This window comes from Rosa chinensis, chromosome 7 (genome assembly GCF_002994745.2).
Source record: "Rosa chinensis cultivar Old Blush chromosome 7, RchiOBHm-V2, whole genome shotgun sequence".
Taxonomy (NCBI): domain Eukaryota; kingdom Viridiplantae; phylum Streptophyta; class Magnoliopsida; order Rosales; family Rosaceae; genus Rosa; species Rosa chinensis.
In genome coordinates, this window is record NC_037094.1 from 61,014,538 (window position 1) to 61,038,979 (window position 24,442).

Below are 24,442 nucleotides of genomic sequence, written 5' to 3' on the forward strand. Positions count from 1 at the left end.
CCATTTGTGTCGTAGTACGTTGATTTGACATTCATGAGCTACATATAATATTAAGTAAATAAAATATTAATTAAAAAATTAGCTTAGTATAAATCGATCAATAAACTAGATAAGAATATTTTACTTTTAACAACTACATGAAAAATAAAAACATAATTATTATTGAACATATTTCAATATAATTACCTCGTCCTCCATATTTTCGCCGCTTCTTCGTTGAAAATGTTCGACCTTGTTAAGGGCATGGCGCCACTTCATACATGCCGGACTTATTTTCTTCCAACGAGCTTGGCAACTAGAAGTTGTTCTCTCCATGCAACCTACCGGTTTGTGAGCATTGTACTCCTCCGAAACACGACTCCATAATAACTCCGACGTTTGATCTTTTCCGACAGCACCATCACCCCCAACGGTGATCCAAGCTCGGCAAAGAATAACTTCTTCATTGTGTCTCCATGAATCCCCTCTTGGAGCCATTTTTCACAAGACAAAAATATATATATATATATATATATATATATAGATATATTTAAGAACAAGAAGATGTGTTTATGAATGGAAAATTGTAAAGAAGATGGAGTATATTTGGTGTGAGGAAATAGAAAAGAATGGGTTGGTATTTATAGATTTTTCTATAATTTACTGTTCCAACGGATATATTTTTTTCCCACAAATTTCTGGTAAATTCTTTAATTTTTTTTGGAACAAATAGGCCACAATAACCTTTCATTTAATAAGAGCCGTTGATAAAAATTTTTTCCCTCAAATCTGAGCCATCAGATTGAAAATAGATCCGTTTGAATAAAAAAAAAAAAAATTTCAAGCTTCTGCGGACCGTCCATTTTCAAAATGGAGCGATCTCAGCCGTTCGTGTTTTGACCGTTGCATCTCCCAACGGTAGGCAGCAGACAGCCCAGCATGGCGGGCCCACTGGAGCAGAACCATAAAATCAGACTTTTCTCTCTCCAGCGCGTCTGCACGCGTTCTCTTCCTCCCCCCTTCTTTTTTCGGCGCGTCCTTCTCCTCTTCAATCTCCAGCGCGTCTCTCTCTCTCTCAAGCTGGGTCAGATGAGCTTGTGGTCCCAGACCACTGTTCATAGGTCTCAGTCCTGGAAAAGTCTCAATTTTGAGACTTCAGATGGCCCCAAGTCTCATTTTTATGAGACCAGACCCCTCCAAAAATCAAGGTTGGAGATGAAAAGTCTCAAACTTGATCAAATTCTGATTTTTAGTCCCAAGGTTGGAGTTGCCCTTAGCATCCACTTACAAAAAAAAAAAAGTTTTACAGTAAGTTTAGGTAGGTGCTGGTTAAGCCTAGGTCCTATAGGCCTTGAAGAGTCTTCACTCTTCACAGGCTTCATCCGGCACCGTGCAAAACGGAGAATGGTAATAAAGTGAAGCAAATGCTCCCGTGGGTCCCATTGCAATTAAAAAATCACCAGTAGTTACAGTCTTTTACTCCAACCATTTTCACCCCAAACCTCCCAACCCGCACACCTGTCTGTTACAAGAGCTGGTATCACGCAGATATTGCATGCAGCCACGGTCATTGTATCACCCCGCAGGGTCACACGCCTTTCTCACTCTCTCCCTCTCTCTCTCTGCTGTGGCGCTCATAAAGTTGGTTATATATAGCAACACTCCCTCACTCCTCCTCCTTCTTCTTCTCTCTCTCCCTCTCGATTTCATTTTCCAGTGAGCGGTGGTGGTGCCGTACACACTCTCACCACTTGACTTGGGAAAATGTTCTACTCTCACAGCCTCCTTGCTCGGAAAGAGCCGCTCGGTCAAATCTGGTATAAAGTACTCCTTCTCTGCATCTTCTCTCTGTCAAAATGCAATGCTCTCTCTTTGTTTCAATTATTTCTTCATAGATTCTCTGTTCCGAGTCAACTCGTTCTCTGTTTTTGTGTATGCAAGGATGGCCGCCACCATGCACGCCAAGATGAACCGCAGGAATCTCAACCAGATCGACCTCATCAGAATCTGGTATACCAACTCCCTCCCTCTCTCTCTAACTCTTCTTTTCGTTTTCATTTTTCAATTTCGACTGTGCATATTCGGTGTTGATGCGATTTTGATTTTGCAGCGAAGAGATTCTGAATCCAAGAGCTCCTATGGCTCTCCGACTCTCCAGTATTCTCATGGGTATGCAACTTCCACTTATTTACAGCACTCACTCTCTTTCTCAATTTCTTAATTTGCCTCTCTCTGCTTCTAATTACCTGAACCTCTGTTTTCAGGTGGAGTCGTCATCGTCTACGAACGTAAAGTGAAGCTCCTATTCGGTACCCTTCCCCTTCTTCTTTTTTTGTTGCTGAAATTTTTACAAAATCAACCTTGTGTTCCAACGATTTCTGACGTTTATTTTCAATTTCCACACAGATGATGTGCACCGTCTTCTGGTAATTTCGGTTTTCTTAACTATTTTTCTCAGTTAATAAGGGAACCCTTATTATTCTGTGTTAACTTAATTTAATCGCTTCCAATTTTGTGTTCTAAGGATCAATTAAACGAAGCATGGAAGAAGGTGAAATCCAACACAGACTCCACTATCCTACCCAAACGGAGAGCTCAGGCCAAGTCAGTACAACGCTGCGTTTCTTTATTTTATTGCATTTAGGGAGCAGGGATATTATTGTCAATTCCTGAATCTCACTGTGGGTTTTTGCAGGAAAGAAGCAATAACTCTGCCTGAGGCTGAGCATGAAGATACAGATCTTGTTGGTGACATCGAGCAGTCTCTTGATTTCTCTCACCATGCCACGCTTTTCCACCAGCAAACCGGCTATTTTCTCATGGTAAATGACCTTAATGGGCTCTACTTTCCTGGAGATTCCTCTAGTTCTGTAAAGGGTATTCTTGTGAATCAGTAGCAGCTACGGCTAGTATGTGTTTGTGTGCTTTTAATATTCAACTGAAATACACCACCAATCCCCCAACGCCTCTTTAACCCCCATTTTGTTTTATCGTAATGAATGCCTGAGATAGTTTTCCGGTCGGCTACAGTGAGATTAGCCTGCTAATGGAGCTGTTTATATTTTGTTGATGGGGCACCGAAGATGTTTGATGAAATGCTCAAATGAGCGCATTTAGGCTTTAAAATGCCTCGTGGTTTGTTTTTTTAGTAATTTGCCATGAATACTCTTAATAAGAGATTACTTTGAAACTCTGTAGTGAAGAAAAGTAGTTGAATAGAAGCACGTCTCCCTCTCTATTAGATTTAACCACCTGGTAGGCTACATCGTTAGTTCTTTTATTACAGTTTTGATGCACCATGGCTCACTCTTATGCTGATCTAGTTACCACAGCAAGAACAAATGATACTTGTTTCCACTATTGTGCCTCGTATGAAATGCATAAAGAAACTTCATGCGTAATGGAATCTTTGCAATATCTCATGGAGATTTTCTACCCTATCTTTTTCTGTGCTTGAAGCAACTGGATAGTGTAGATGTGGGAGAAACACTTAACGATAATGCAGTGGAGGGAGATCAACATCAGAACTTACATCAAGGTCCTTTCTTATTCATTTAGTCTACCTTCTTCAGTTACTTTTAATTGTGACCACACATATCCATAATCTGTTCATCTGCTAAATTAACCCACCCCTCTCTCTCGCATTCAGCTGATCCTGAGGATATCACATTGCCTAAATGTTATGATCCATCAGATGCACATGCAGATTTGTTCAACTGTCGCTTTGAGAGGTGAATCATTACCACGACACAGTATAGATAAACTTTTGATTTTTGATTCCCATTCCTGAAGGTTGAGCAAAACAAAGTGTTCATGCTTTTGTGTTTCCATGTGCCTTTTTCATTGGAGTTTGCAAACTCTGCACCCAGCTAATTTTATGCCCTTTCATTCCTATTATGACAGATACTTAATCAGTCTGTTGCAAGAATCATTATCGTATTCTTATTTATTATTGTCTTTGGATGATATGGCAGATTTGAAATTGAGGGAGATGACGTAGACCTCACATCAGGAGAGCCCACACATATTCGACCACCTTCTCCAAATTATCTAATACCTTCTCCACCTCGTCAAGACCAGCATCAGGAAAGACAGCAGGCTAATAATGTGTTTGATGAAGTGCTGCAGATGCAAGATGTTCAAGAGAATGCTCAACAGAGGCAGAGGCCTATAAGGAGGAGAAAGAGAAAAACACCTGCCTCTGTAATGGATAATGACCAAACAATCCATCCTGCTCATGTGTACCAATCTTGGCTTCAAGATACTTCAGATATAGTTTCAAGAAGACGAAGAAACCAAAAGGTTTGTTCCTGATCGAGTCCAAGTATATCCTTCAGTGGAGGAGTTAAGCATACTCATGTACCTTCCATGTACTGTCCTCATTTTGTTCTCTTTGTTGCAGCCCAAGAACATAATGTCTACTATGAAGATTGGTAAACTCATGGAGCAGCCAGCTAGTGTTCTCATGGGTCATTTATTTAAACCCGGAAGTGGAGAAACATATTATCCAGCTCCTCTCTTAGAGCTATTCAAGGAAAAACATACCCATGACTCACCTTCAGGTCAGTATCATAGTTTGTAATTTGAGAACTTTTACATGAATAATTCAAGTAACAGAAAGAGGGTCTTAATTATGGTTTTGTTTGCAGCATTAACCTCGCCACCTCTGCCTCCAGAACCATCATCATGGTCACCACCTGAAAAACAAACTTATCACGACCCGGTGAGATATTTAAGTCAATACAGCTACTTTTAGTTTACTTATTTTTCAGGAAATTATAACTAAGTTTATGTCTGAAAAGTTAAAATATGTTAAATGTGAAGCCTGTTGAAGATTTTCTTAGTGGAGGTGGCTCCCAGTCATTTGTAACCCCCACAGAACAGATACGGACAAATTTAGTTAACAATGACGTAACACTACAACCTGAACTCATGGATAAACTGAAAGCCAATCCTAATGGCATGAAAGGAGCTGATACCAACCCGGCAACACCAAGAAATTCTGGTACACATGATTTCTACGTCTCTCCTCTCTCATTTCTCTAGATATTGAAGTATTTATGTTTCACTTATGTACATTAATCGCCAACTAATTTTTTTCTTACAGGCGATAAGAGAAGATCCATCCTGAGCTCCTCATCTGGAAAGGGAGTTAACAGAAACAGTTCAGAAGTCAATTCTGGACGGTTAGCATGTTTTTTATCCAAATCGATAAGAAGTGTTATTTTCTTTTTCTTTTCTTTTTTTGTTTTTGTTGCTTCAATGTACTAGTGATTGGAGTACTGATTGTCAGAGATCCAACAGGAAGAGGCGTTATTCATCTATACATAGCAATGATGGACTTGAACCAGTATTAGAGGATAATGGATGTCAGCATTCTGATCCAAACTTCAACGTAATAAGGTTATCTGGAAATGGCCCAACACCTGAGCATGGTAAAATTTACCTGTTGATGCAGCATATTAGCTATGGTTTTATAATCTTTATTTGATGGAGAGTTCAATGACTGTCATGTGTATATTTGCAGAATTATTGATGGAAACTGGACCGACACAGACACAACAACCTATCATCAATCAACCACTGGAAAAAGTGACTGATGCCATTCGAATGTATGTTTGTCTCACACCTCTGTTAGATTGTCTGGTCAATAAGTAGCTTTGATCTGATTGCATTATGTTCTTGTTCTCAAATGTATGCTTATCTCAAAGGTCTGTTAGATTGCCCAGTCCTTAATTAGTTTTGATCTGACTGCAATTTTTCCTTGTACTGGAATTCTTTCAGGGAACTGAAATCCCATTTTGAAATACCGGGTGGCCCTCAAGTAGAATCCCTGAACAAACTGACTGCTGGAATGAATCGAAGAGGAGCGGCTATGCTTTTCTATCAAACTTGTGGTAGGAATCCATACTATCTTTCCCTTCCTGCTTATGTTATGCGCTTGTTCTTACGAACTGCTTGTGTTCTGTCATCTGCAGTTCTTGCTACTCGTGATTTCGTAAAAGTTAAACAAATTGCCCCTTATGAGGATGTTCTCATTACTAGAGGACCAAATATGTGATAGAGGTAAAATTATCTACACTTGTATATCCTTACTGCCTTCAGTCATTGACATGTTAACGACACTGACCTAAATGTACAATTCTATAACAGAGCTCGTGCTGGAATGAGGAAAGTGATCCTAGTTATTGAAGAAAGTTGACATTGCTCCTTACGTGGAAGCTGATGCTAGTGTTGGTCTAATTATCCTTTTTTGAGTTCTAATTTTGAAAGATTAGATACACCTGATCTAATTATCCTATTTATGGTGTAGTCAGTATTTAAGAACTGCTACTTTATTGCAATGGGCTGATTGCTGTTCTTCCGGCAGCTCCATTGTGATTCAGTTATGAGTTAGATATTCGGAAGTAGTTTTAATGGTCTTGTTTGATATAGTTCAGTATAATTGATCAATGGGTGGTGCACAACTGAAAGTCCAAAACAAGCTTGGGCTGGGTGCCACCTGAGCTCTATACTAGTTTCCTTTTACAAAGTACATCGGTACAGATAGAATGATCAAATAGAAATTGCAACAAGAGTATATACACCACAATCCATTTTCCTTTCAATTTTCAAGTGCCATCGTATGCATTACCGTCCAGATGTTATACGCCATAACAGAGCATTACCAGAGCCTCTTCAAAGTTCAAATATGGTTGGCAACGAGTTTTCCTCACAGAGCATCACCAGAGCGTCGACAAGTATAGTTAGCAACCAGTTTTCCTCAATCTAATCCCAATCGACACACTAGAATATGTTGATAAAAAAAAAAAAAAATTAAAAAAGGAAAAAAAAACAAAAAAAACACAAACTAGAATATGAGCAGCAAGATGAATCTACGTTATACCTTTTGTCTGAAGTATGTAATCGAAGCATATACCCGAATCTAACAGGATGAATATATGGTGCGGTATATCTTTTGTCTGAAATGGAGGTTCTCTAGTCTCTACAGTCTACACATCAGATTCACTACTCTGGGTAAATTTCAGTAAACAGTGGCAATCTCCTTCTTCTAGTAGAAGGACCATAGACAAGACTCAGCAAAGCAGTGCCGGATGCATCCACATCTTCCTTCGATGAAGGTATTTCAGTTGAAGGCAAGACAACCTCAATGCCATCATCTTGGGGTGACCAGTCCTTGCAGCTGATGACAGTAATCGGGGTCTCAATGGTGTTATTTGGCTTTGGCGATGAGGCTAATGCTGCTACTGCTGCTGCTTCTCTGGATGCCATGACCTGATAGGTAAAGTGGGACTTCAGGCTGGGGGTGCATAATCCTGAGCTACTTGTAGCCTCGCACATCTGTGCCTGGGCAACAATAACAGAACAAACACACAGTAGCAATTTAAGTAGCTGAATATGTCAAAATTTGGCAACTAATTAGCGCTTATCCGACTGCACGCTAACCTCGGATTTGTTCTTGGCAGGGAAAGAAGTTGGATGCAGATTTTCTTTTCCATAGACAAACTGCAAGAAAATTAATGTTTGGTCAAGTCATTAAAAAAACAAACAATTTGCTTGCACAACTGAACAAATCATCTCAACACACCGATCAGATTAGAGGAAAGTATAAAAGCAGCATAATAACATAATCACAAAACCATCAAAGGTACCAAAAAACAAACTCATCGACATATTCAGCATTTAGAGAAGGCTCCAAAATTTCAGAGTCAATATTATGTTTGTGTACAGAACCGACTTTTATAACTAAAGAAATTGTTTTACAACTGCACTGACTACTAAAATAAATACAATGACACTACCTCATTGACTGACACTTAAATCTCCTAATGAGTACATAAAAGTGGCAGTGCATTAGTAGTTTCTTTCCTATAATGATGGCACATAAGCTAATATTTGTTTACTTCAGTGAAAGCAGGTTAACTTTCCTTAACTTCCTTATCAATTCTAGTCAAGGTACAAATGATTTCCTAATTTGAGCACCAGCCAACAACTTAATGTTAAGTTGTGACCAAGTAGAAATTACTTCAGCAGTAAGAGCTTTCATTTTCTATTAGCTTTCTTTCAATCTTAAAAGACTGAATCAGTCAATCCCAAGATCATATGATGATAAAAGTGGCAAACCATTTTCTACAGCAAGCAACCTAACTAAACATAAGAACATATTACAGTACTGCCTCATCTATTGTGATAACAGTGCAACTGACCCAGCCAATTCTTTGTTCATTTTTTCAAATCCAAAGAAAAATACAGCAGTTGTATTTAGAGTTCAAACACATCCCCTGATAATCAGTATGCAAGAAGAAACTAGCTGAACCTGATGAGTACAAGTCTCTTACTTGAACCTAGTCTTTTTCCAAACCAAGCTGAAACTTTAGCCACCTATTTGTAACTATATATCCTCTATCTGTCTTCTATGTAAATGATCTGCAGAAGAAACTAAATTTTTCTCATACATCATTTCACAAGTCAAAACAAGCTCTTATGGCCCACCAACCTGACTAACCACAGTATTGTCAGAGTCTCAAGTATCACAATCTTATTGCTTGTATGTCATGCTCTTTGATGCAGCAAAGTAACAGCTTTGAGCAACAGTACAATCATGCAAATATTACTGTTCGATTAGTTTTAAAGTTTAAATGGCAGTTCTCAAGTGCAAGCTTAAGAAGCTTCAAGAGTTTAAGAACACTACATAAATCAAAATGCACAAGATAAAAGGTCCAATGGAAACACTGGTAACCTATTTCTAACTATCCTCTTCTTCACTGTTAACAAACGAGTGGTAAAAACTAAAGTTGTATCTCATAAATAATTCATTTAACAAGTCAATTTGAGTCCTTAAGGGACCATCAGTTTGACTAACCATAGCATCTGACGTCTGAAGGAATCAAATTTTACATGCTGCAATGTTGTTTACTTGTATATAGAGATCCTCTAGAGGCAGCAAGTAACAACCTTTTCTGCTTGACTATGTTTTTACTGAGCATAACATCTACTCAAGAGTATACTCTTCCTAAACTGTTGTTGTTTCTCGTCCATTCATTTCAGAAGTCGAAACTGACCATAGCAGCATCTGATATCTCAGGGAAATGTGAAAGTTGCAACTGTTAAGCTCAATGGGAAATGTGAAAGTTGCAACTGTTAAGCTCAATGGGAAATGTGAAAGTTGCAACTGTTAAGCTCAAGGTGGTGAACCATATTAGTTCAAGTGCAAGAACCCTGAACTCACTCAAGTTTGCATCTTGCAGATCTAAAAGTCTCACACCACCAAGTGTACCTAAGCAATATCCTAGATCCCCAACCAAAACAAAACAAAAATTCACACAAAGGACCTTGCACCAATTGTTAAAAGAAGCAATGAAAATTGACAATAATTACTTGGACCATTTTTCTTTCAAACACAAACAATAGAATCTAAGTAGATATAAATTGATGGAGACCTGGGCTTTGGAGCCGTAGCTTTCGGAAACCGAAACGCCGTCCTCCGTCTGCGGCGCGATCAGATTCTGCAGAGGCGCCAGTTGACGACGGCGGTACTTGAAGACGTCGATCGGCGACTGAGAACCTCGCAAATGCTGCTCCATCACTCAGTCTGCGCAAAAAACAAGCACATCGTCACCAGATTGAAATCAATTTTCCCGCCAAAACTCGGATTTTTCTGAGAAAAGAGAGCAATTATCGAGAAAACCTAACGAAGAAGATAGAAATGGCTTGTGATTAGGGATTCGTACCAGGTACAGACGACAGAATTAGGTCTCGGATGAAAATCGTAGACGACGAAGAGAGGGCTACATATAACAATGGTGAAGAAGAGGAGGGTAATATGAGTGTAAGGAAAGCTAGAAATGACTCCCGGCAAAGATAGGTTCAAGTAGTTTTGGAAGAAATTGATGAGCCTTTTTTTTTTTTTTGGGTTTTATCAAATCAACAACATAAATGTATCAACTAGCTCATTGTGAGAATGTGAGTCGAACTCGCGACCTACCACTTATAAATATAAGACTTTTATGTTACTAAATCAAATGGTAGTACTAGTCCATTATGGTACTGGGCATTGATGGTTTTTAAATCTCTTAGAGGACCTAGACTTTTTGTAACAGATGCCAAGACATACGGTTCTCTAGGTTTTTTTTTTTTTCTTTTCTTTTCTTGTTTTGCGCCATCGCCTATGTCAAAAAAAAAAGTCACTCTCTTTATGATTATGATTGTATCTACTTTTCGCTAGTTCTAGCCTTTTTTTTTTTTTAAAAGATTTTCAACGCTTGACAAAACCCTATTTCTATTGTGAAATGTTTTCGCTATCATTTGGCATCAGAGGTTCATGGCAGAAGATGAGAAAATTTCTTAGAATGTCTCTCCTCAATGATTTTTTTTTTTTTTTTTTTTTGATAAAAACTCTTTGAGGTTGGCGATGTTGAACTTCTCCCTTAGACAATTGTCCGCCATGAAACAGGCAAATCTTGTTTTGAGGCCAAATGATTGCGGAAGCATTTCACCATAGAAACAAAGTTTTGGATGCTAATTAATAAACAAGCTCACCAGCAAACACGGGCACAAGTTTCTTAATTCTTGTTTTTCTTATCGATGAAATTTACAATATCTTATATTTGCATTAAATTAAGCCTATTCAGGTTACAACTAAGAACTTATTCATTATATGATAAGACTAGGAAACCTTTAATCTAAATAAAATTGAAATCTTAATGAAAGCTGAAAAAAAATCGAAGAGGAGCGGCTATGCTTTTCTATCAAACTTGTGGTAGGAATCCATACTATCTTTCCCTTCCTGCTTATGTTATGCGCTTGTTCTTACGAACTGCTTGTGTTCTGTCATCTGCAGTTCTTGCTACTCGTGATTTCGTAAAAGTTGAACAAATTGCCCCTTATGAGGATGTTCTCATTACTAGAGGACCAAATATGTGATAGAGGTAAAATTATCTACACTTGTATATCCTTACTGCCTTCTGTCATTGACCTGTTAACGACACTACGCTACGATGACCTAAATGTACAATTCTATAACAGAGCTCGTGCTGGAATGAGGAAAGTGATGCTACTTATTGAAGAAAGTTGACATTGCTCCTTACGTGGAAGCTGATGCTAGTGTTAGTCTAATTATCCTTTTTGGAGTACTAATTTTGAAAGATTAGATACACCTGATCTAATTATCCTATTTATGGTGTAGTCAGTATTTAAGAACTGCTACTTTCTTGCAATGGGCTGATTGCTGTTCTTCTGGCAGCTCCATTGTGATTCAGTTATGCGTTAGATATTCGGAAGTAGTTTTAATGGTCTTGTTTGATATAGTTTTGTATAGTTTTGTAATATGAGTGTAAGGAAAGCTAGAAATGAGTCCCGGCAAATATAGGTTCAAGTAGTTTTGGAAGAAATTGATGAGCCCTTTACTTTTTTTTGGTTTTATCAAATCAATAACTTAAATGCATTAACTAGCTCATTGTGAGAATGTGAGTCGAACTCGCCACCTACCACTTATAAATAGAAAACTTTTATGTCACTAAACCAAATGGTAGTACTAGTTCATTATGGTACTGGGCATTGATGGTTTTTAAGTCTCTTAGAGGATCTAGATTTTTTGTAACAGATGCCAAGACATACGGTTGTATAGGTTTTTTTTTTTTCTTTTCTTGTTTTGCGCCATCGCCTATGTCAAAAAAAAAAGTCACTCTCTTTATGATTACAATTATGATTACGATTGTATCTATTTTTCGCTAGTCTAGCCTTTTTTTTCTTAAAGATTTTCAACGCTTGACAAAACCCTATTTCTATTGTGAAATATTTTCGCTATCATTTGGCATCAGAGGTTCATGGCAGAAGACGAGAAAATTTCTTAGAATGTCTCTCTTCAATGATTTTTTTTTTTTTGATAAAAACTCTTTGAGGTTGGCGATGTTGAACTTCTCCCTTAGACAATTGTCCGCCATGAAACAGGCAAATCTTGTTTTGAGGCCAAATGATTGCGGAAGCATTTCACCATAGAAACAAAGTTTTGGATGCTAATTAATAAACAAGCTCACCAGCAAACAAGGGCACAAGTTTCTTAATTCTTGTTTTTCTTATCGATGAAATTTACAATATCTTATATTTGCATTAAATTAAGCCTATTCAGGTTACAACTAAGAACTTATTCATTATATGATAAGACTAGGAAACCTTTAATCTAAATAAAATTGAAATCTTAATGAAAGCTGAAAAAAAAAAAAAAAACAATCTAAATAGTACATACTAAAAGAACCAACCACTCAACTACTTTCACTTCTTTGTTATCTTCTTACTCACATTAAGTTATTTTTCAAACTTATTCGCAAGTTACTCTATATCAATTATATTATACAACAGACTACCATACTCGTAAATTGCATTTTAATTTTAACTTTTTGTTGCACAATACTTGATTCAATGTTGATGTTTCTCTAGCCAAATAAGAATTTGATGACTATGCAAAAAATATGTGACTCGTTAATTACATTTTCGTTTCTTCCTTTAACCAAATTTGACAAATACTTTCATTACATTTATGTCGGTGATATTGAGGACTTTAAAAAAAAAAAAAAAAATTTATAAGAGACTTTACGGACAAATTAAAATTTGTCTTTCTTTGTTTTACTTTTTTGTTGAGATATTTTTTTACTTTTACTGATGAATATATTTTTTAAATAATATTTATTTTTACTGGCAATAAGTCATTTTATTGTTGCTAGGTCTTGCTAGTTTCTCTTCATTACTGTTCTACTGGAATTGCAAGTCAAATTAATCCCGGATGACTATCTTAACTTGTACTCCAACTTTGTCCCAATTGTGGGAGAGTTTTGGTACATGATTCCAGACAATTAGTTCTTGTGAAAGATGTCATGATTCATGACAGTGATATGACCTAAGATTAGGCACAGAACTACATGGAAGGCTATACGGGCTATAGCCTAGACAACATTTTGGCCTAAAAACTCCTAAGTATATGTCCCTTCAGCCCATACTTGCTGCTGCATGCCTGCGTGATCAGATTGTTTGATTTGGTTTTATCCCCTTTCCTTCCTATTTTACCCTTTTTATTTCTCTCTATAGCTCTTTCTTTTTTTTCACCTCCCTACTGATGAAAAACAAAAAGTTATTACTTCATTTATGTCATGAAGATAGGACAATAGAAACTGGAAGCTAGTCCAAATTTTCTTGATTTCAGTCTTTCTATTGGATTTGCTACTGGGGCCGATTTGAGTTTTGTATATAATGATTATTCTTTGGCCTAATAGTGAAAACTTGTATGCATGTGGTTAACTGGTGAAGAGGTCTCTTTATTCTGTGGAACACGAACACTCAAGGTTGCAAGCTGGTTTAGGAATTTTTTTTTTTTTTCCACTGAAAAGATACAAGCTACTTAATGACCCAAAATGATCAACATCTAAAATATGAAGATACTATTTTTGACAACATCAAGACCAGATATGAGGAAAGAATTAATCCTTTCAAAAAAAAAAAATGAGGAAAGAATTAATAAGAAAAAGATATGTTTATGTTTGATGGATTTCACATTAAAAAAAAAATGTACATACATGAATGTCGACTTTTTCAGGGTTCTATGCAGTGTAATTACACTCAATATTTAGCTTTACGCTATTGAGTATAATTACACTATTATATCAGGCAAAACTAAGAGGCGAAATCATATTTTATCCTATTATATCATATTGAGTGTAATGTTACGCTTTTAACTCAGACATTGCAATTGCAATTACACTATTATATCACGCGAAATCAAAATTATTTTCCCTTGCAGCTTGCTGAGTTGGGATGACTTGAAAATTCCTAAAAATTCAACTGGGGATGAGGAACTAGAAGAAAGTGGGTGGCTCAAAAACTTAATAGAGTTTAGGGTACATGTTAAAAGATTTGATATTGAAGGCCAACATTGATTGGGAGAATCAAAAAACATTATCTCAATTATTATCTTTCAAAGTCGATGAACTTTCAGTTTTAGTAGTACAATCAGACAATCATTTTCTTATGGTTCAATATCCTCATAGTCTCTGGATTGAAAAACAAAACAACAATCAACCATGATACTAGTAATTTAATGAAAGGTCAAGCCTTCATTATTCCTCCGCGAAGAGAATCATAATGTAATAATAATATCAGGAAAACAACTTGCGGTGTAAAGCCGAAGTTAACATGAAAATAACCACCCTTGATGTCGACTCGATAAACAGACGAATATAAGGTCCTGACCTTCATTGCTCCTCCGCGAAGGATTTGAAATTTTAAGTTTTGGTTTACTCTTATTTAGTAGAAGCCTAGAATATTAGTAGAGGAAAAAGAAAAGGAAAGCGAATGTAAAATAAACATAGACAATGCACGTAGGATGTGTTATTGACCTGCTGCTCAGCAAAAAAGAGAAGAGAGGAAATATAGAGGTAGATAAGCTTTAGAAAGAGCTGGTTGAAATTAAGCAAAATTGTTGTTAGTTGTTACCGTAAACAAGTTCTATCTTGATCGATCAGAAATGTTTAAAAAAATTTTGAATGTTTGCAAAAGGGTAGAATGGGATTTAAAATTGTACAAAAAGGAAAGAATGTTCAAATGCTAAACTAGGAGGTTTAAATAGAACCATCCATCTTTGATATCTTCTTTTCATTAGTATCAGTTGAGTTTAATTATAAATTTCCTTTTTACTATAAAGTAATAATACATACGGACATTTCGATTCCATCAATTTTGAATACATAAATTGACGTCTAACATTCGTCGTCGCGTTGCTTAGACCACAATGATTGCGAGTGAATAGTTTTGTAGTGTAAGCGTTACTATATTTCTTATCCCCATAGCTTTCATAGGTACTATAGAATATCAGCTCATTTGGCGCATCTCTTCTTTGATTCAAGATATTCAGTACTATCCGAATAAACTCAATTATATAACTTTTAGTATGTCTTATGAAAAATGAATATGACAGCTGATCATCTAGTTAGGATATAGGTCACAAAATTGAAAATTTACAAATTTCCTCACATCGCTTGCGTCTATTTTTTAGATAATTAATTAGTTTCGATGTAAAAAAATAAAAATAAATAAATAAATAGTAGGACTTGAAATGGACTCCGAACCATCTAGCGGACTATATATATATTAGAAAAGATACTTTCAGGACAAAAAATCTTCTAATTTGGACATTTTCATTTCTCGGCACACTGTTCTCTCTCCTCCCGGATCAAAACGCAGCGTTTCAACCCTCCAGAGCTCCACCGCCGCCGATCACCAGAGAAAGGTCAGTGAGCTTTCGTCCGATATCATCATCGTCTTCTAGTTAGGAAGCCTAGCACAGATTATGGCTCTAATTCTCGCACAGTAGCTACTAGTTAACTTAAAAGGAAACTGAAAACCTAGCTTCACTTTTGCTCATTTCTCCTTTCCTTTTGTGAGACCAAGACCATCGTCGTCTCCTTTTGGAAACCCTGAAAGAGATTATTGAGCTAATTCGTGAAACCCTGAAAGAGATTTAGCTTGTTTCATATAGAAAACCTCACTTCATTTCCATGATTTTGTTTACTTTCCTTTTCTAGACTCTGTTTCAGTAATGTTCTGATTGTTTGATTTCAATTAGAAACCCTAAATTTACTTCCCTGATTCGGTTCGAATTTAATTTCCGCTGCTATTAAACTACAGGGAACAATGGCGAGTTCTAGTTCCCCCAATTCTTCTGTCCGTGTCATCAAGAAATATGCAGTGGAGGGTCTTAAGGACAAGGCCTTGGAAGAACACTTGAACATGATTCGGGACAAAGACTCCCTTCACAAATATGGGGCAAAGCTGTACAAATCTATAGCAAAATTCGCCATCGTTGATGAAGCCCTAGAGCAGCTAATTAAGGTTCACTCTGAGCCGCCCACCCGCACTATGGTCATTGGGAACAATCAAGTAATGTCATACACTTGTTCTCGCAATTCTTCTGCCGATGACCTCAAGAAACATGCAATGGAGGTTTTCAAGGATGCGACCAAAGATTGTGAGGACAAGGACATCAAAGAAAAATTTGACATGATTCAGGACTACAGTTCCCTTGAGAAATCTGCGTTTATGTTCTTCAATTCTATGGTGAATTCTGGCTTCCTTGACGAAGCTGAAGAGCTCCTTAAGAAGGCCATACTGCCCGTTGTGGCGGTCCACACCTATGTCATTGGGGTTGGGGTCGCTGCCGGCAATACCAATGCTGCTCTCAAGGCCTTTCAGCACATGTCAGCCTCTGGGGTTGCTCCAAACTCCTATACTTATGCAGTTTTGATCAAGGGACTCACTGCTGACCCCAACTACTGTGGAGATGCCAAGAAGTTCTTGCTTGAGATGATGGACAAGGCTATGAGGCCCAATGCTGCTACCTACACTGCTGTGATAGAGGGTTTTGCAATGCAGGAGGACAAGGCAGCTGAGGAGGAGGGCAAACAGGTGGTGGAGTTGATGATGCATAAGGGGTTTGTGCCAAATGCAAAGGCTATGATGGAAGTTCTAAAGGGAAGGCCAAAACCTTTAATTAGAAGGGTTATCAACATTGCGCTTTCCAAGTTGAAGGGCTGATGCTTTGCTTAATCGATGTAATGCCAGCAGCTTTAGGATTAGGGTGTTTAAGATATGGGGTAGCTAGTGACCATAGGAAATCGTGTAGGCTTGAGTTTCAGTAGGGGGATTTGCTGCTATTCACTTTCATTGTGAATGCGACATTGGAGTAGTGTGAGTGCTGACATTGAATTTGAAATCATGTAGGATTGGTTTTCAATATGGGATATGGACATATGCTGCTGTTCTCTTTGATTTTGAATGATGACATCTAAGTATTTTGCAGTGTGCTAATTCCTTTAATATCTGTTTCTTTCGTTCTGGTATTCTGCACGCATTCACCTTTCTTCTTTTTCTTCTTTTAGTTGATGAATTTTTTAAATCATATGAAACTCTGCTGTTCACGTGTTGGGCATGATGATATGGTGGTGTTAATCCCACTGGAGTGTCATTGGAGTACCAGTTTAAGTCCCGTCTTCTGCATTGTAGAGTTTGCCTCCTTAGGGAGCTTTGATGGTGTAGGTACTATACCACTTCCCTTCTTTTGCTTGTGTTTGAAATGATACAATTGTTATTGATGACATAGGATATATAATAGTCTTATGGTCTTCTGTACTATAATAGTCTTATGGTCTTCTGTACTTGCATTTGTTTTAAAAGTTACAATTGTTATTGATCACATAGAACGATATGCAGTGATCATAAAGTCTACTTAACTTGCAAAAACTTCTTAATGCATGATTGTGTTCAAATAGGGATCCTTTTGTTAAGCAAAAGATGCAACAATTGGTGATAATGATTGCTTGTCTTGTGATAAAGATATCCCCATTAATTCATTTAATTGTGCTGTTACTCCACATTTGTGATATAGTTGAACGTAAAATAGTTTCATGGGCAGAACACGGGGGAAGCTTAGGCAGGAGCCGTATATATCCCCTCTCCAGGACACAGATTCTAGTAATATCCATCGGATTGCAAATTTTGCTTTAGAGTTAGGCCTCCCCCCCCCCCCCCCCCCCCCCCCCCCCAATTATTCTCGAGTCCGGCACACGAGCTAATATCTCGTGCCCAGCGATGGATGCATTGCTCATACCTTTGTATTGTAAACGTTACTATGTTTCTTGCCCCAGTTGCTTTCACCAAAAAACAAGCCTTAAAGGTAAATGAATAATAACCATTTTTGTGCTTAAAAAAAAAAGGGACTTATTCCAAATGGCCCATGTATAACACCCTCAGTCGGTCTCAATCTTTCTTAGGTGGAAACATTTTCGAGTTTTGATGTATGGTTGATCTCTAATCGTCAATTGTTGCCCCGGAAATGTGTGACCTCATGCCATTGGCTACCGTTCGTACTTTTTTCTTTTTGGGTGTCACAAGTCCCAAACACAACAAAAGACACCTAGCCATACTGACCAATGTGATCCTCCTTGGCATGGCAATACCACCAATGTCATCTACAAGTGCTTGAAATGTTATGATTCTTAGTTGCTTGATCATCTGAAGATTATGTGTTGGAGGGATAATAACATTTGTTTATCGAGTAGCATATACCTCGTTTGCTAGTAAACATGAGTTTGCTGGGCTAGTAGCTGCTAATGCCATCGTACTTGGTGAGATGCAGGCGAGGTTTTGCAGAATGGTATTAACTTTGTCGAACCGTTTTCTTGTCTCTGCATTAGTTGGAGTACCATATAAGCCCTGTCATCTGCATTGTGCTCCCTAATAAGGAGCTTGGTGGTGTAGGTACCAGACCACTTTCTTTTTCTTTTTTCTTTTTATATTGTTTTATTTCATCTACAGTATTATGTGGTGTGCTTTACTTGCACAAGTTTTTGCAATACATACTTTCTGGAGAGCAATATTAGGTATGTTCAGATAAGGAAGCAAAAGGTGCTTTCCCTGCTTATAATTCCACACAATGTTGATGATATAAAACAAATAGAAGCTTTACCGACTGGAAGGGCGGTAAGCAAATTCTTTGTTGGTTAGAGTCGAATTACTACAAAACTAGAGAAAATCTCCAGACTCCAGTTTCATTAATGGGGAGTGCTGAAAAATAACAGTACATAATTTCTGTTAGATCAGTAGATAAAGATGGTGGAAGTAGATATGGACTTTCCTCTGTTCTGCTAATATGAATTTTTCTCTTTGAAAACATGAAGTCAACAGGCTACAGAAAAGAATGTAATGATCACAACTTGTAGTGGAGAGGCACCTTACTCAAATAACGAAAAAGATCAGATGTATGAACTCCACACAGAAAAGAGCCACAGTACTCAGACACCAACAGGAGTAGGACAACCTCTGGTGTGGTGACGGCAATGTAAAATACCCCACCATCAGGCTCAGGCTCAGGCTCAGGTTCTTCAACAAACTCTCGGTTGTTCAGATAATCGTTAATCTCCTGAGCCGTGTATCTTCTCTCTTCCGTCGCCCATCTCTCAGCTTCCCTCCTTGAGCTCTCCTCCCTCGGCAAGCTCAGAAAGTCATTCCAAAACTCTTCCATGGTTCTCTCATCACGCGGAAGTGGAGGCAGCCCTGGAAAGATATCATCAGAGTCTTCAAATTCCATGTTTGACGTGTCACCCTCCTTAACATGGCTGGAGTCTTGAGCTTGCAGCTTGGATGCATTATTTTCCTGTACAGTGTTGCTGGGAAGAGCAAAACCAAAAAAAATATTAAAAAAAAAAATATCAGACACCACCAGATTCAAATTACATCAGAAAAACCTTGTAACGAAAAAAAGTCAGGCTCTTACTTTAGTATAAATTGATAATTCACATCAGCTTCATCAGTTTGTTAATACCAGACAGAATAATCCATGGAAAAACCGTACCATAAGAGGTACTTTAGCCTTCCATCTTCCATGAAAGGAACTAAAAACCACGCCTAGGATTAACATAAAATACTCCTAATACCTCCAACTTTCATAATCTTCTATCTGACCTAGATGGAACCAGCCTGTACTGATACAGAATAGGATACATATCCTATAGAAATTTCATGGCTAAAGTATACTCTTGGAAATTGAAATTTAGACGGCTTTTTAAACAAAGGAAATGAACACCATGAACTTACAATCACTATAGTTAAAGAAAACAAAACCAACTCTTACAAATTATGTTTATGTTTGGTAATTATGAAGTATGAAATCCGAGGCTATGTTGGGAACTCCAGCACAAGATGAAGATAATTGAAGTGGACTATACTATATTCAACTGAAGTTTGGGGGCCACTCCAAAGACTCAAAATGACAGTTGCTGCACATCCCAGGAGTAAAACATCCACACCGAACAGCAACAGAGCAACACCAACACACCATAAATAAATATACTTGAAAACCAATAGTAAAGCTACAAAAAAATTAGCCCACTGAAGCTCCCGAATCTAGATGAAAAATAGAATGGAACTCTTCTAAGCTTTGCAGTCACCAATCCCCACACAGAAGCCAGAATCACCAGATTTCATAGACTCAATGAAATCATGTACAACAAGCAACAGGGCATGAAATTCTAAATATTATCCATGTGTTTCATCTGTAATCAACATACATCAAGAATACTTTTAAGTTCAAAATTAATTCCACAACCAGGAATTTGACAAAATATCAGTTCAGGCATGTTGAAAACACACTAAGTCATACACACAGAGACATAGTGTTCCTCAAAGACATATGTTCAAAACCTTATAAGAAATCGAGTCCTTCGAATATAAAAAATTACATTATATCACGGGTATACCCAGCAGATAGTTTTATAAATATAGCTAAATAAATATACATGTATATCATAGGTAGTATGGGTACTTTAGAATTTTAGACTGAATTAGTGCTTTTGACAAAAACATCCTAATCAAGCAAGACTTTATCAGGTGTAAGCATAGAGGGTGTGGCATAAATTAGCCTCATGTGCATCTTCTAACCCATCCTCTTCAAGTACCAGAACAATGTATCTCTACAAAATGATTTTTAAAATACTAAATGTCGATGTGAAATAAATTTACATGTAAAAAAGGCCACAAATTAAAGAGATTAATAGAAGGAAAAAATCAGTCTCTTACTCTAGTATAAATTGATAATTTACTTAAGCTTCATCATTTTGTCAACACCAGACACAATAATCCATGGAAAAACTGTACCATAAGAGGTACTCTAGCCTTCCTTATTCCATGAGAGGAACCAAAAACCATGCCTAGAATTTACATAAAATACTACTAATACCTCCAACTTTCATAATCTTCTATCTGACCTAGATGGAACCAGCCTATATTGATACAGAATAGGATACATATCCTATAGAAATTTCATGCCTAAATATACTCTTGGAAATTGAAATTTAGACAGCTTTCTAAACAAAAGGAAATGCACATCAAAAAATTACAATCAAACAAAACCAACTGACATACACATTATTCACAGGATGTCTTTCCTCATTAAGCACCAAATCAGTTTCAACAGATTTTTCTCCTTTTGCAATGGTCCTGTCAAAGCAACAAATATGTTTTTATGTGAGGATATATTGAATTGTTCAAACAAAGTCAGAAAAAGTGAAAGCTTTTAGGTAACCCACAGGACTAAGTAGAAGTATACCCATCCCTATCTTCCTCCTTATTCACCAGATCTTTGTCCTCATCAAGCGCCAAATCAATTTCATCAATAAAATTGGCAGACCTAAATGCAAAGAAAAACAACGTGCTCATCATTTTCAGTACAAATACGAGGAATAGTCAGAAACGCTAATAAAAAATCATATACCCCTCATATTCACCAGTAGTAACCATATCACTCTCAATTTCTTCGTCTCCAGCCTAAAAATCAATTATCAAAGGAACCTTGTATCAGAATCTTGAAACTTTTACTACGAAACAGTCATATCGTACTACGATGGTGTATGTTTCATCACAATTTTCACCAAGATCGTCAAGAACAAGAAGTCGAAAACCCTAGCTTTTTGCCCCAAATTTCAAGAACTGTGAAATTGAAGTAAAAATCTCGCACTAAGATGGCGTAAAGTTTAAAAGAGAGTTACCTGATTCTCCATAGATAGTATCGAGCTCGAGAATTTGAAGCTCTGAAATGGTAGACTGAGCTCGAGGTATGAGTCTCCTAAGCAGAAAAAATGGCGGGAAACGAACAGAAGAGAATTCTCCAACCAAAAGCTAACAGAAAGAGAGTGGAGCTCACGTGTAAATTTTGTTGAGGGGAAATGTATGGGAAAGACTAAGCCTATATTCCTGTTTGTACCTATAATTTTTTTTTTTTTTTACCTCAAATGGTTCTTCAAGTATCCAACTATTATCAAATAGGGAAAACTACAAAAAATACCCGAACTTTGGAGGTCATTTCAAATAAATACCCTATCTATAACATATTTCAAATAAATACCCGAGCTATACTTAATCCTACAAAATCTCAATTCCGTCAGACATTCCGTTAAAACAACCGTTAACTTGCTTAGGTGGAATGTTTGACATTTCAGTTCCGATTGACTGGACCCACCAACGAGTATATTTACCTGAATGCCCTTTTCTTCCACCAATAAATCCATTCGTCCTTCTCCTTGATATCGAATCTCAGTGTATATCCTACACCAACTAATCTTAATATGTAAAGTGCAAGACATGGTTCAAATAAGAGAGTTCGACATTACTATTTGTGCACTCTGCTCATATATCACAATAATCATTTGCCTCAGAAATAGTTGTTTAGAGTCAAAATCAAAGCCTAAATGAAACTACTAAGGTAGTTGCAAACTCCAAATGGGAATCAACTTAATTGCAAGGCAGCTTAATCTGTAATGGAAATTTTCTAGCTATTTTGTTTTGGCAACGTTAAAAAAATGCTCCAAAGTCTGTTCTCCAATACATCAAAGTTTAGATATTTTAAAGCATAACAACTGAGGGAAAAAAAAAAATCCCAATCAATCAACATAACCAAAACCAAAAGCAAAGACAATTCAAAGGATGCCAAGGTGGTTCACCATGACATGAAAGTCTGGAGATTACAACGCATGTGAAACTAATTCATATCAAAGTAAATAGCTTCATCATTTATGCCTTCTTTGGTGGTCTTCCTCTTTTCCCAACATTAGACGTACGAGCCTTCGATGTTTGGCTTGCCTGCATTATTGACATTGCACAGATTTTCAATTCAATTCAAATATAAAACGAGTCAAACATTTTAGCAATCTAATATAAGAAAGGAATACCTGAGTAGAGGTCGTTGATGATTTTCTACTAACATTACGTTGTGGAGCTGCTAGAGTAGTGGATGGTGTTAGTGGAGCAATTCTTGTAGAAGTTGAGGAAAGTGGTGTAGTTGTTCTTGCAGATGTACATGGAGGAACTGAAGTTGTTATTGGTTGCAACTAAAAGACAAGACAAAGTGTTATGAACTTCATAAGCAAAAATCGATTACATATATATATCCTGATAGATTCATTTTATTATTTTTCTTGGTCTACAATAATTAACAAGGCATACGATACAATCAGAATTCTTAGCTAAATCGGAGGTAAAATTCAACAACACAATTCAAAAAGACTAATAGCTTACTGTAGCAGTTGCACTGATTTGTGGATTTTTCCTTGGCCTTCCTCTAGGTTTTGGAGCAGGCTTTTTTTTTCGGAGGAAGATGTCTGTGACATGATCTCAGATTGTGTCCTGTTTTTACTAAGCATCAAACAATATTTCTAAGGCTTTTATTTGAATGACAATAATTAATATACAATGACGATATGAGTCATGTTACCTGGTTCACGACAATGTCCACAAGTCATGACTGATCCAGTTTTCCCAAGCTTGGTTCTTGTGGGATTGTCTTCCTTCTCTAAAGGGTCTTTTATCCGTACTTTCCTTGGCCTTCCTGGTTGCCTGGTATAAGAGGGTGGCACTGGAGCTGGATATTCTGTTCTTGGCCACATCATCTCACCATTAATTGGGTTGATAAGGTTGTTATAAGCCTTGAAATAAGTCTCTGTTAACAACTTTTTATCAACAAAGTTGTCTATTGACATCCCACCCATGTAGTGTATTGAAGCAATTGCATGCTTGCATGGAATACCTCCTAATTGCCACTTTCTGCACTCACACATTGATTTCTCCAAGTCAACAACAAATTGTTCACCTGGACCCTTCACTTGATATCTAGGTCCTCCTGACCATTCAATTGTCAACGCACCTGCTAACACTTTTCTATGCTCAATCTTTTTAAATACTTTAGGACACACCTTGTGAGGCCATTTCTTCATCTTATCCCTCCTTGTATGAATTCTTCTCATCAAAAGACACCTAATCAACTCGAGCATAGTAATAATTGGCTTGTCTCTAGCTTTAAGGATAGTCTTGTTAAAAGACTCACTGATATTGTTCATTACCATGTCACACTTAACATAAGTTCGAAAGTGTGATTTGGACCAATTTTCTGCTGGGAACTTGACTAACCAATTGAATGCAGCTGTGCTCAAGACCTTGAGTTCATCCATATGTTTTTTAAACCAAGGCTTTGTAGTAGACTTTGCAGCTGCCCACAATTTGTCTTTTAGCACTTTCCCTTGAAACTTTGTCCTAAAATTTGTATAAAGATGCCTTGTACAAAAGCGATGCTCAGAATTGGGGAGTACATCATCAAATGCACCAGGAAGTCCTTTTTGTTTGTCTGAAATGAAGGTCCAACCATATTGGTTCACAATGTTCAAATCATGCACCAATAGCTCAAGAAACCATGTCCAGGAATCCCTTGTTTCCAACTCCACTACTGCATATGCTATGACCCATGTTTCATTATTAGCATCAATGCCACATGCAGTTAGTAATTGGCCTCCATAAACTCCTTTCAAATGGCAGCCATCTAATCCAACCAAGCATCTACAACCTTCTTTGAACCCCTTTTTACAAGCCTCCAAACAAA

General features: G+C 37.3%; 3 protein-coding genes and 1 long non-coding RNA gene across 6 annotated transcripts; 3 read left to right on the plus strand and 1 right to left on the minus strand.

Moving 5' to 3' along the window:
* Positions 1–1,638: 1,638 nt before the first annotated feature.
* On the plus strand, positions 1,639–6,342 carry LOC112179902 (sister chromatid cohesion 1 protein 1). 3 transcript variants are annotated; one of them, XM_024318390.2, is made up of 19 exons: positions 1,639–1,796; positions 1,921–1,989; positions 2,090–2,148; positions 2,244–2,288; positions 2,386–2,405; positions 2,504–2,583; positions 2,675–2,801; positions 3,439–3,517; positions 3,629–3,710; positions 3,954–4,281; positions 4,382–4,541; positions 4,629–4,702; positions 4,804–4,984; positions 5,087–5,165; positions 5,284–5,414; positions 5,507–5,591; positions 5,764–5,876; positions 5,958–6,045; positions 6,133–6,342. In XM_024318390.2, exons 1-18 carry the CDS (start codon positions 1,744–1,746, stop codon positions 6,038–6,040), a joined length of 1,848 nt encoding a protein of 615 aa, XP_024174158.1. In that variant the 5' UTR covers positions 1,639–1,743; the 3' UTR covers positions 6,041–6,045; positions 6,133–6,342. The 3 variants fall into 3 exon arrangements, with proteins under 3 accessions (XP_024174158.1, XP_040366054.1, XP_024174157.1); XM_040510120.1 differs by lacking the exon at positions 1,639–1,796 and having other exon boundaries at positions 1,826–1,989; positions 5,958–6,061; positions 6,122–6,342; XM_024318389.2 differs by lacking the exon at positions 1,639–1,796 and having other exon boundaries at positions 1,827–1,989.
* Positions 6,343–6,471: 129 nt separating this feature from the next.
* On the minus strand, positions 6,472–9,870 carry LOC112179903. Its single transcript, XM_024318391.2, has 5 exons — positions 9,711–9,870; positions 9,420–9,571; positions 7,426–7,485; positions 6,866–7,326; positions 6,472–6,765 (listed from the first exon to the last, which is right to left on the minus strand). The coding sequence occupies exons 2-4, from the start codon at positions 9,561–9,563 to the stop codon at positions 6,988–6,990; spliced, it is 543 nt and encodes a 180-aa protein (XP_024174159.1). The 5' UTR covers positions 9,564–9,571; positions 9,711–9,870; the 3' UTR covers positions 6,472–6,765; positions 6,866–6,987.
* Positions 9,871–10,698: 828 nt separating this feature from the next.
* Positions 10,699–11,261, plus strand: LOC121050389. Its single transcript, XR_005802816.1, has 3 exons — positions 10,699–10,738; positions 10,820–10,907; positions 11,005–11,261. It is a non-coding gene; the product is annotated as an uncharacterized LOC121050389 (long non-coding RNA).
* A 3,894-nt stretch (positions 11,262–15,155) lies between these two features.
* Positions 15,156–16,848, plus strand: LOC112180445 (pentatricopeptide repeat-containing protein At4g38150). Its single transcript, XM_024319008.2, has 2 exons — positions 15,156–15,253; positions 15,652–16,848. The coding sequence occupies exon 2, from the start codon at positions 15,658–15,660 to the stop codon at positions 16,555–16,557; it is 900 nt and encodes a 299-aa protein (XP_024174776.1). The 5' UTR covers positions 15,156–15,253; positions 15,652–15,657; the 3' UTR covers positions 16,558–16,848.
* Positions 16,849–24,442: the final 7,594 nt, after the last annotated feature.

Bases quoted from the DNA above. Each gene is read 5' to 3' on its own strand.
- LOC112179902 (XM_040510120.1), top strand. From the start codon at position 1,841: ATGCTCTCTCTTTGTTTCAATTATTTCTTCATAGATTCTCTGTTCCGA. The intron at 2,406-2,503 runs GTAATTTCGGTT...TTGTGTTCTAAG, and splicing joins ATGATGTGCACCGTCTTCTG to GATCAATTAAACGAAGCATG. The intron at 4,985-5,086 runs GTACACATGATT...TTTTTCTTACAG, and splicing joins GGCAACACCAAGAAATTCTG to GCGATAAGAGAAGATCCATC.
- LOC112179903 (XM_024318391.2), bottom strand. From the start codon at position 9,563: ATGGAGCAGCATTTGCGAGGTTCTCAGTCGCCGATCGACGTCTTCAAG. The intron at 7,486-9,419 runs GTCTCCATCAAT...ATTTTCTTGCAG, and splicing joins GCTACGGCTCCAAAGCCCAG to TTTGTCTATGGAAAAGAAAA. The intron at 7,327-7,425 runs GTTAGCGTGCAG...ATTGTTGCCCAG, and splicing joins CTGCCAAGAACAAATCCGAG to GCACAGATGTGCGAGGCTAC.
- LOC112180445 (XM_024319008.2), top strand. From the start codon at position 15,658: ATGGCGAGTTCTAGTTCCCCCAATTCTTCTGTCCGTGTCATCAAGAAA.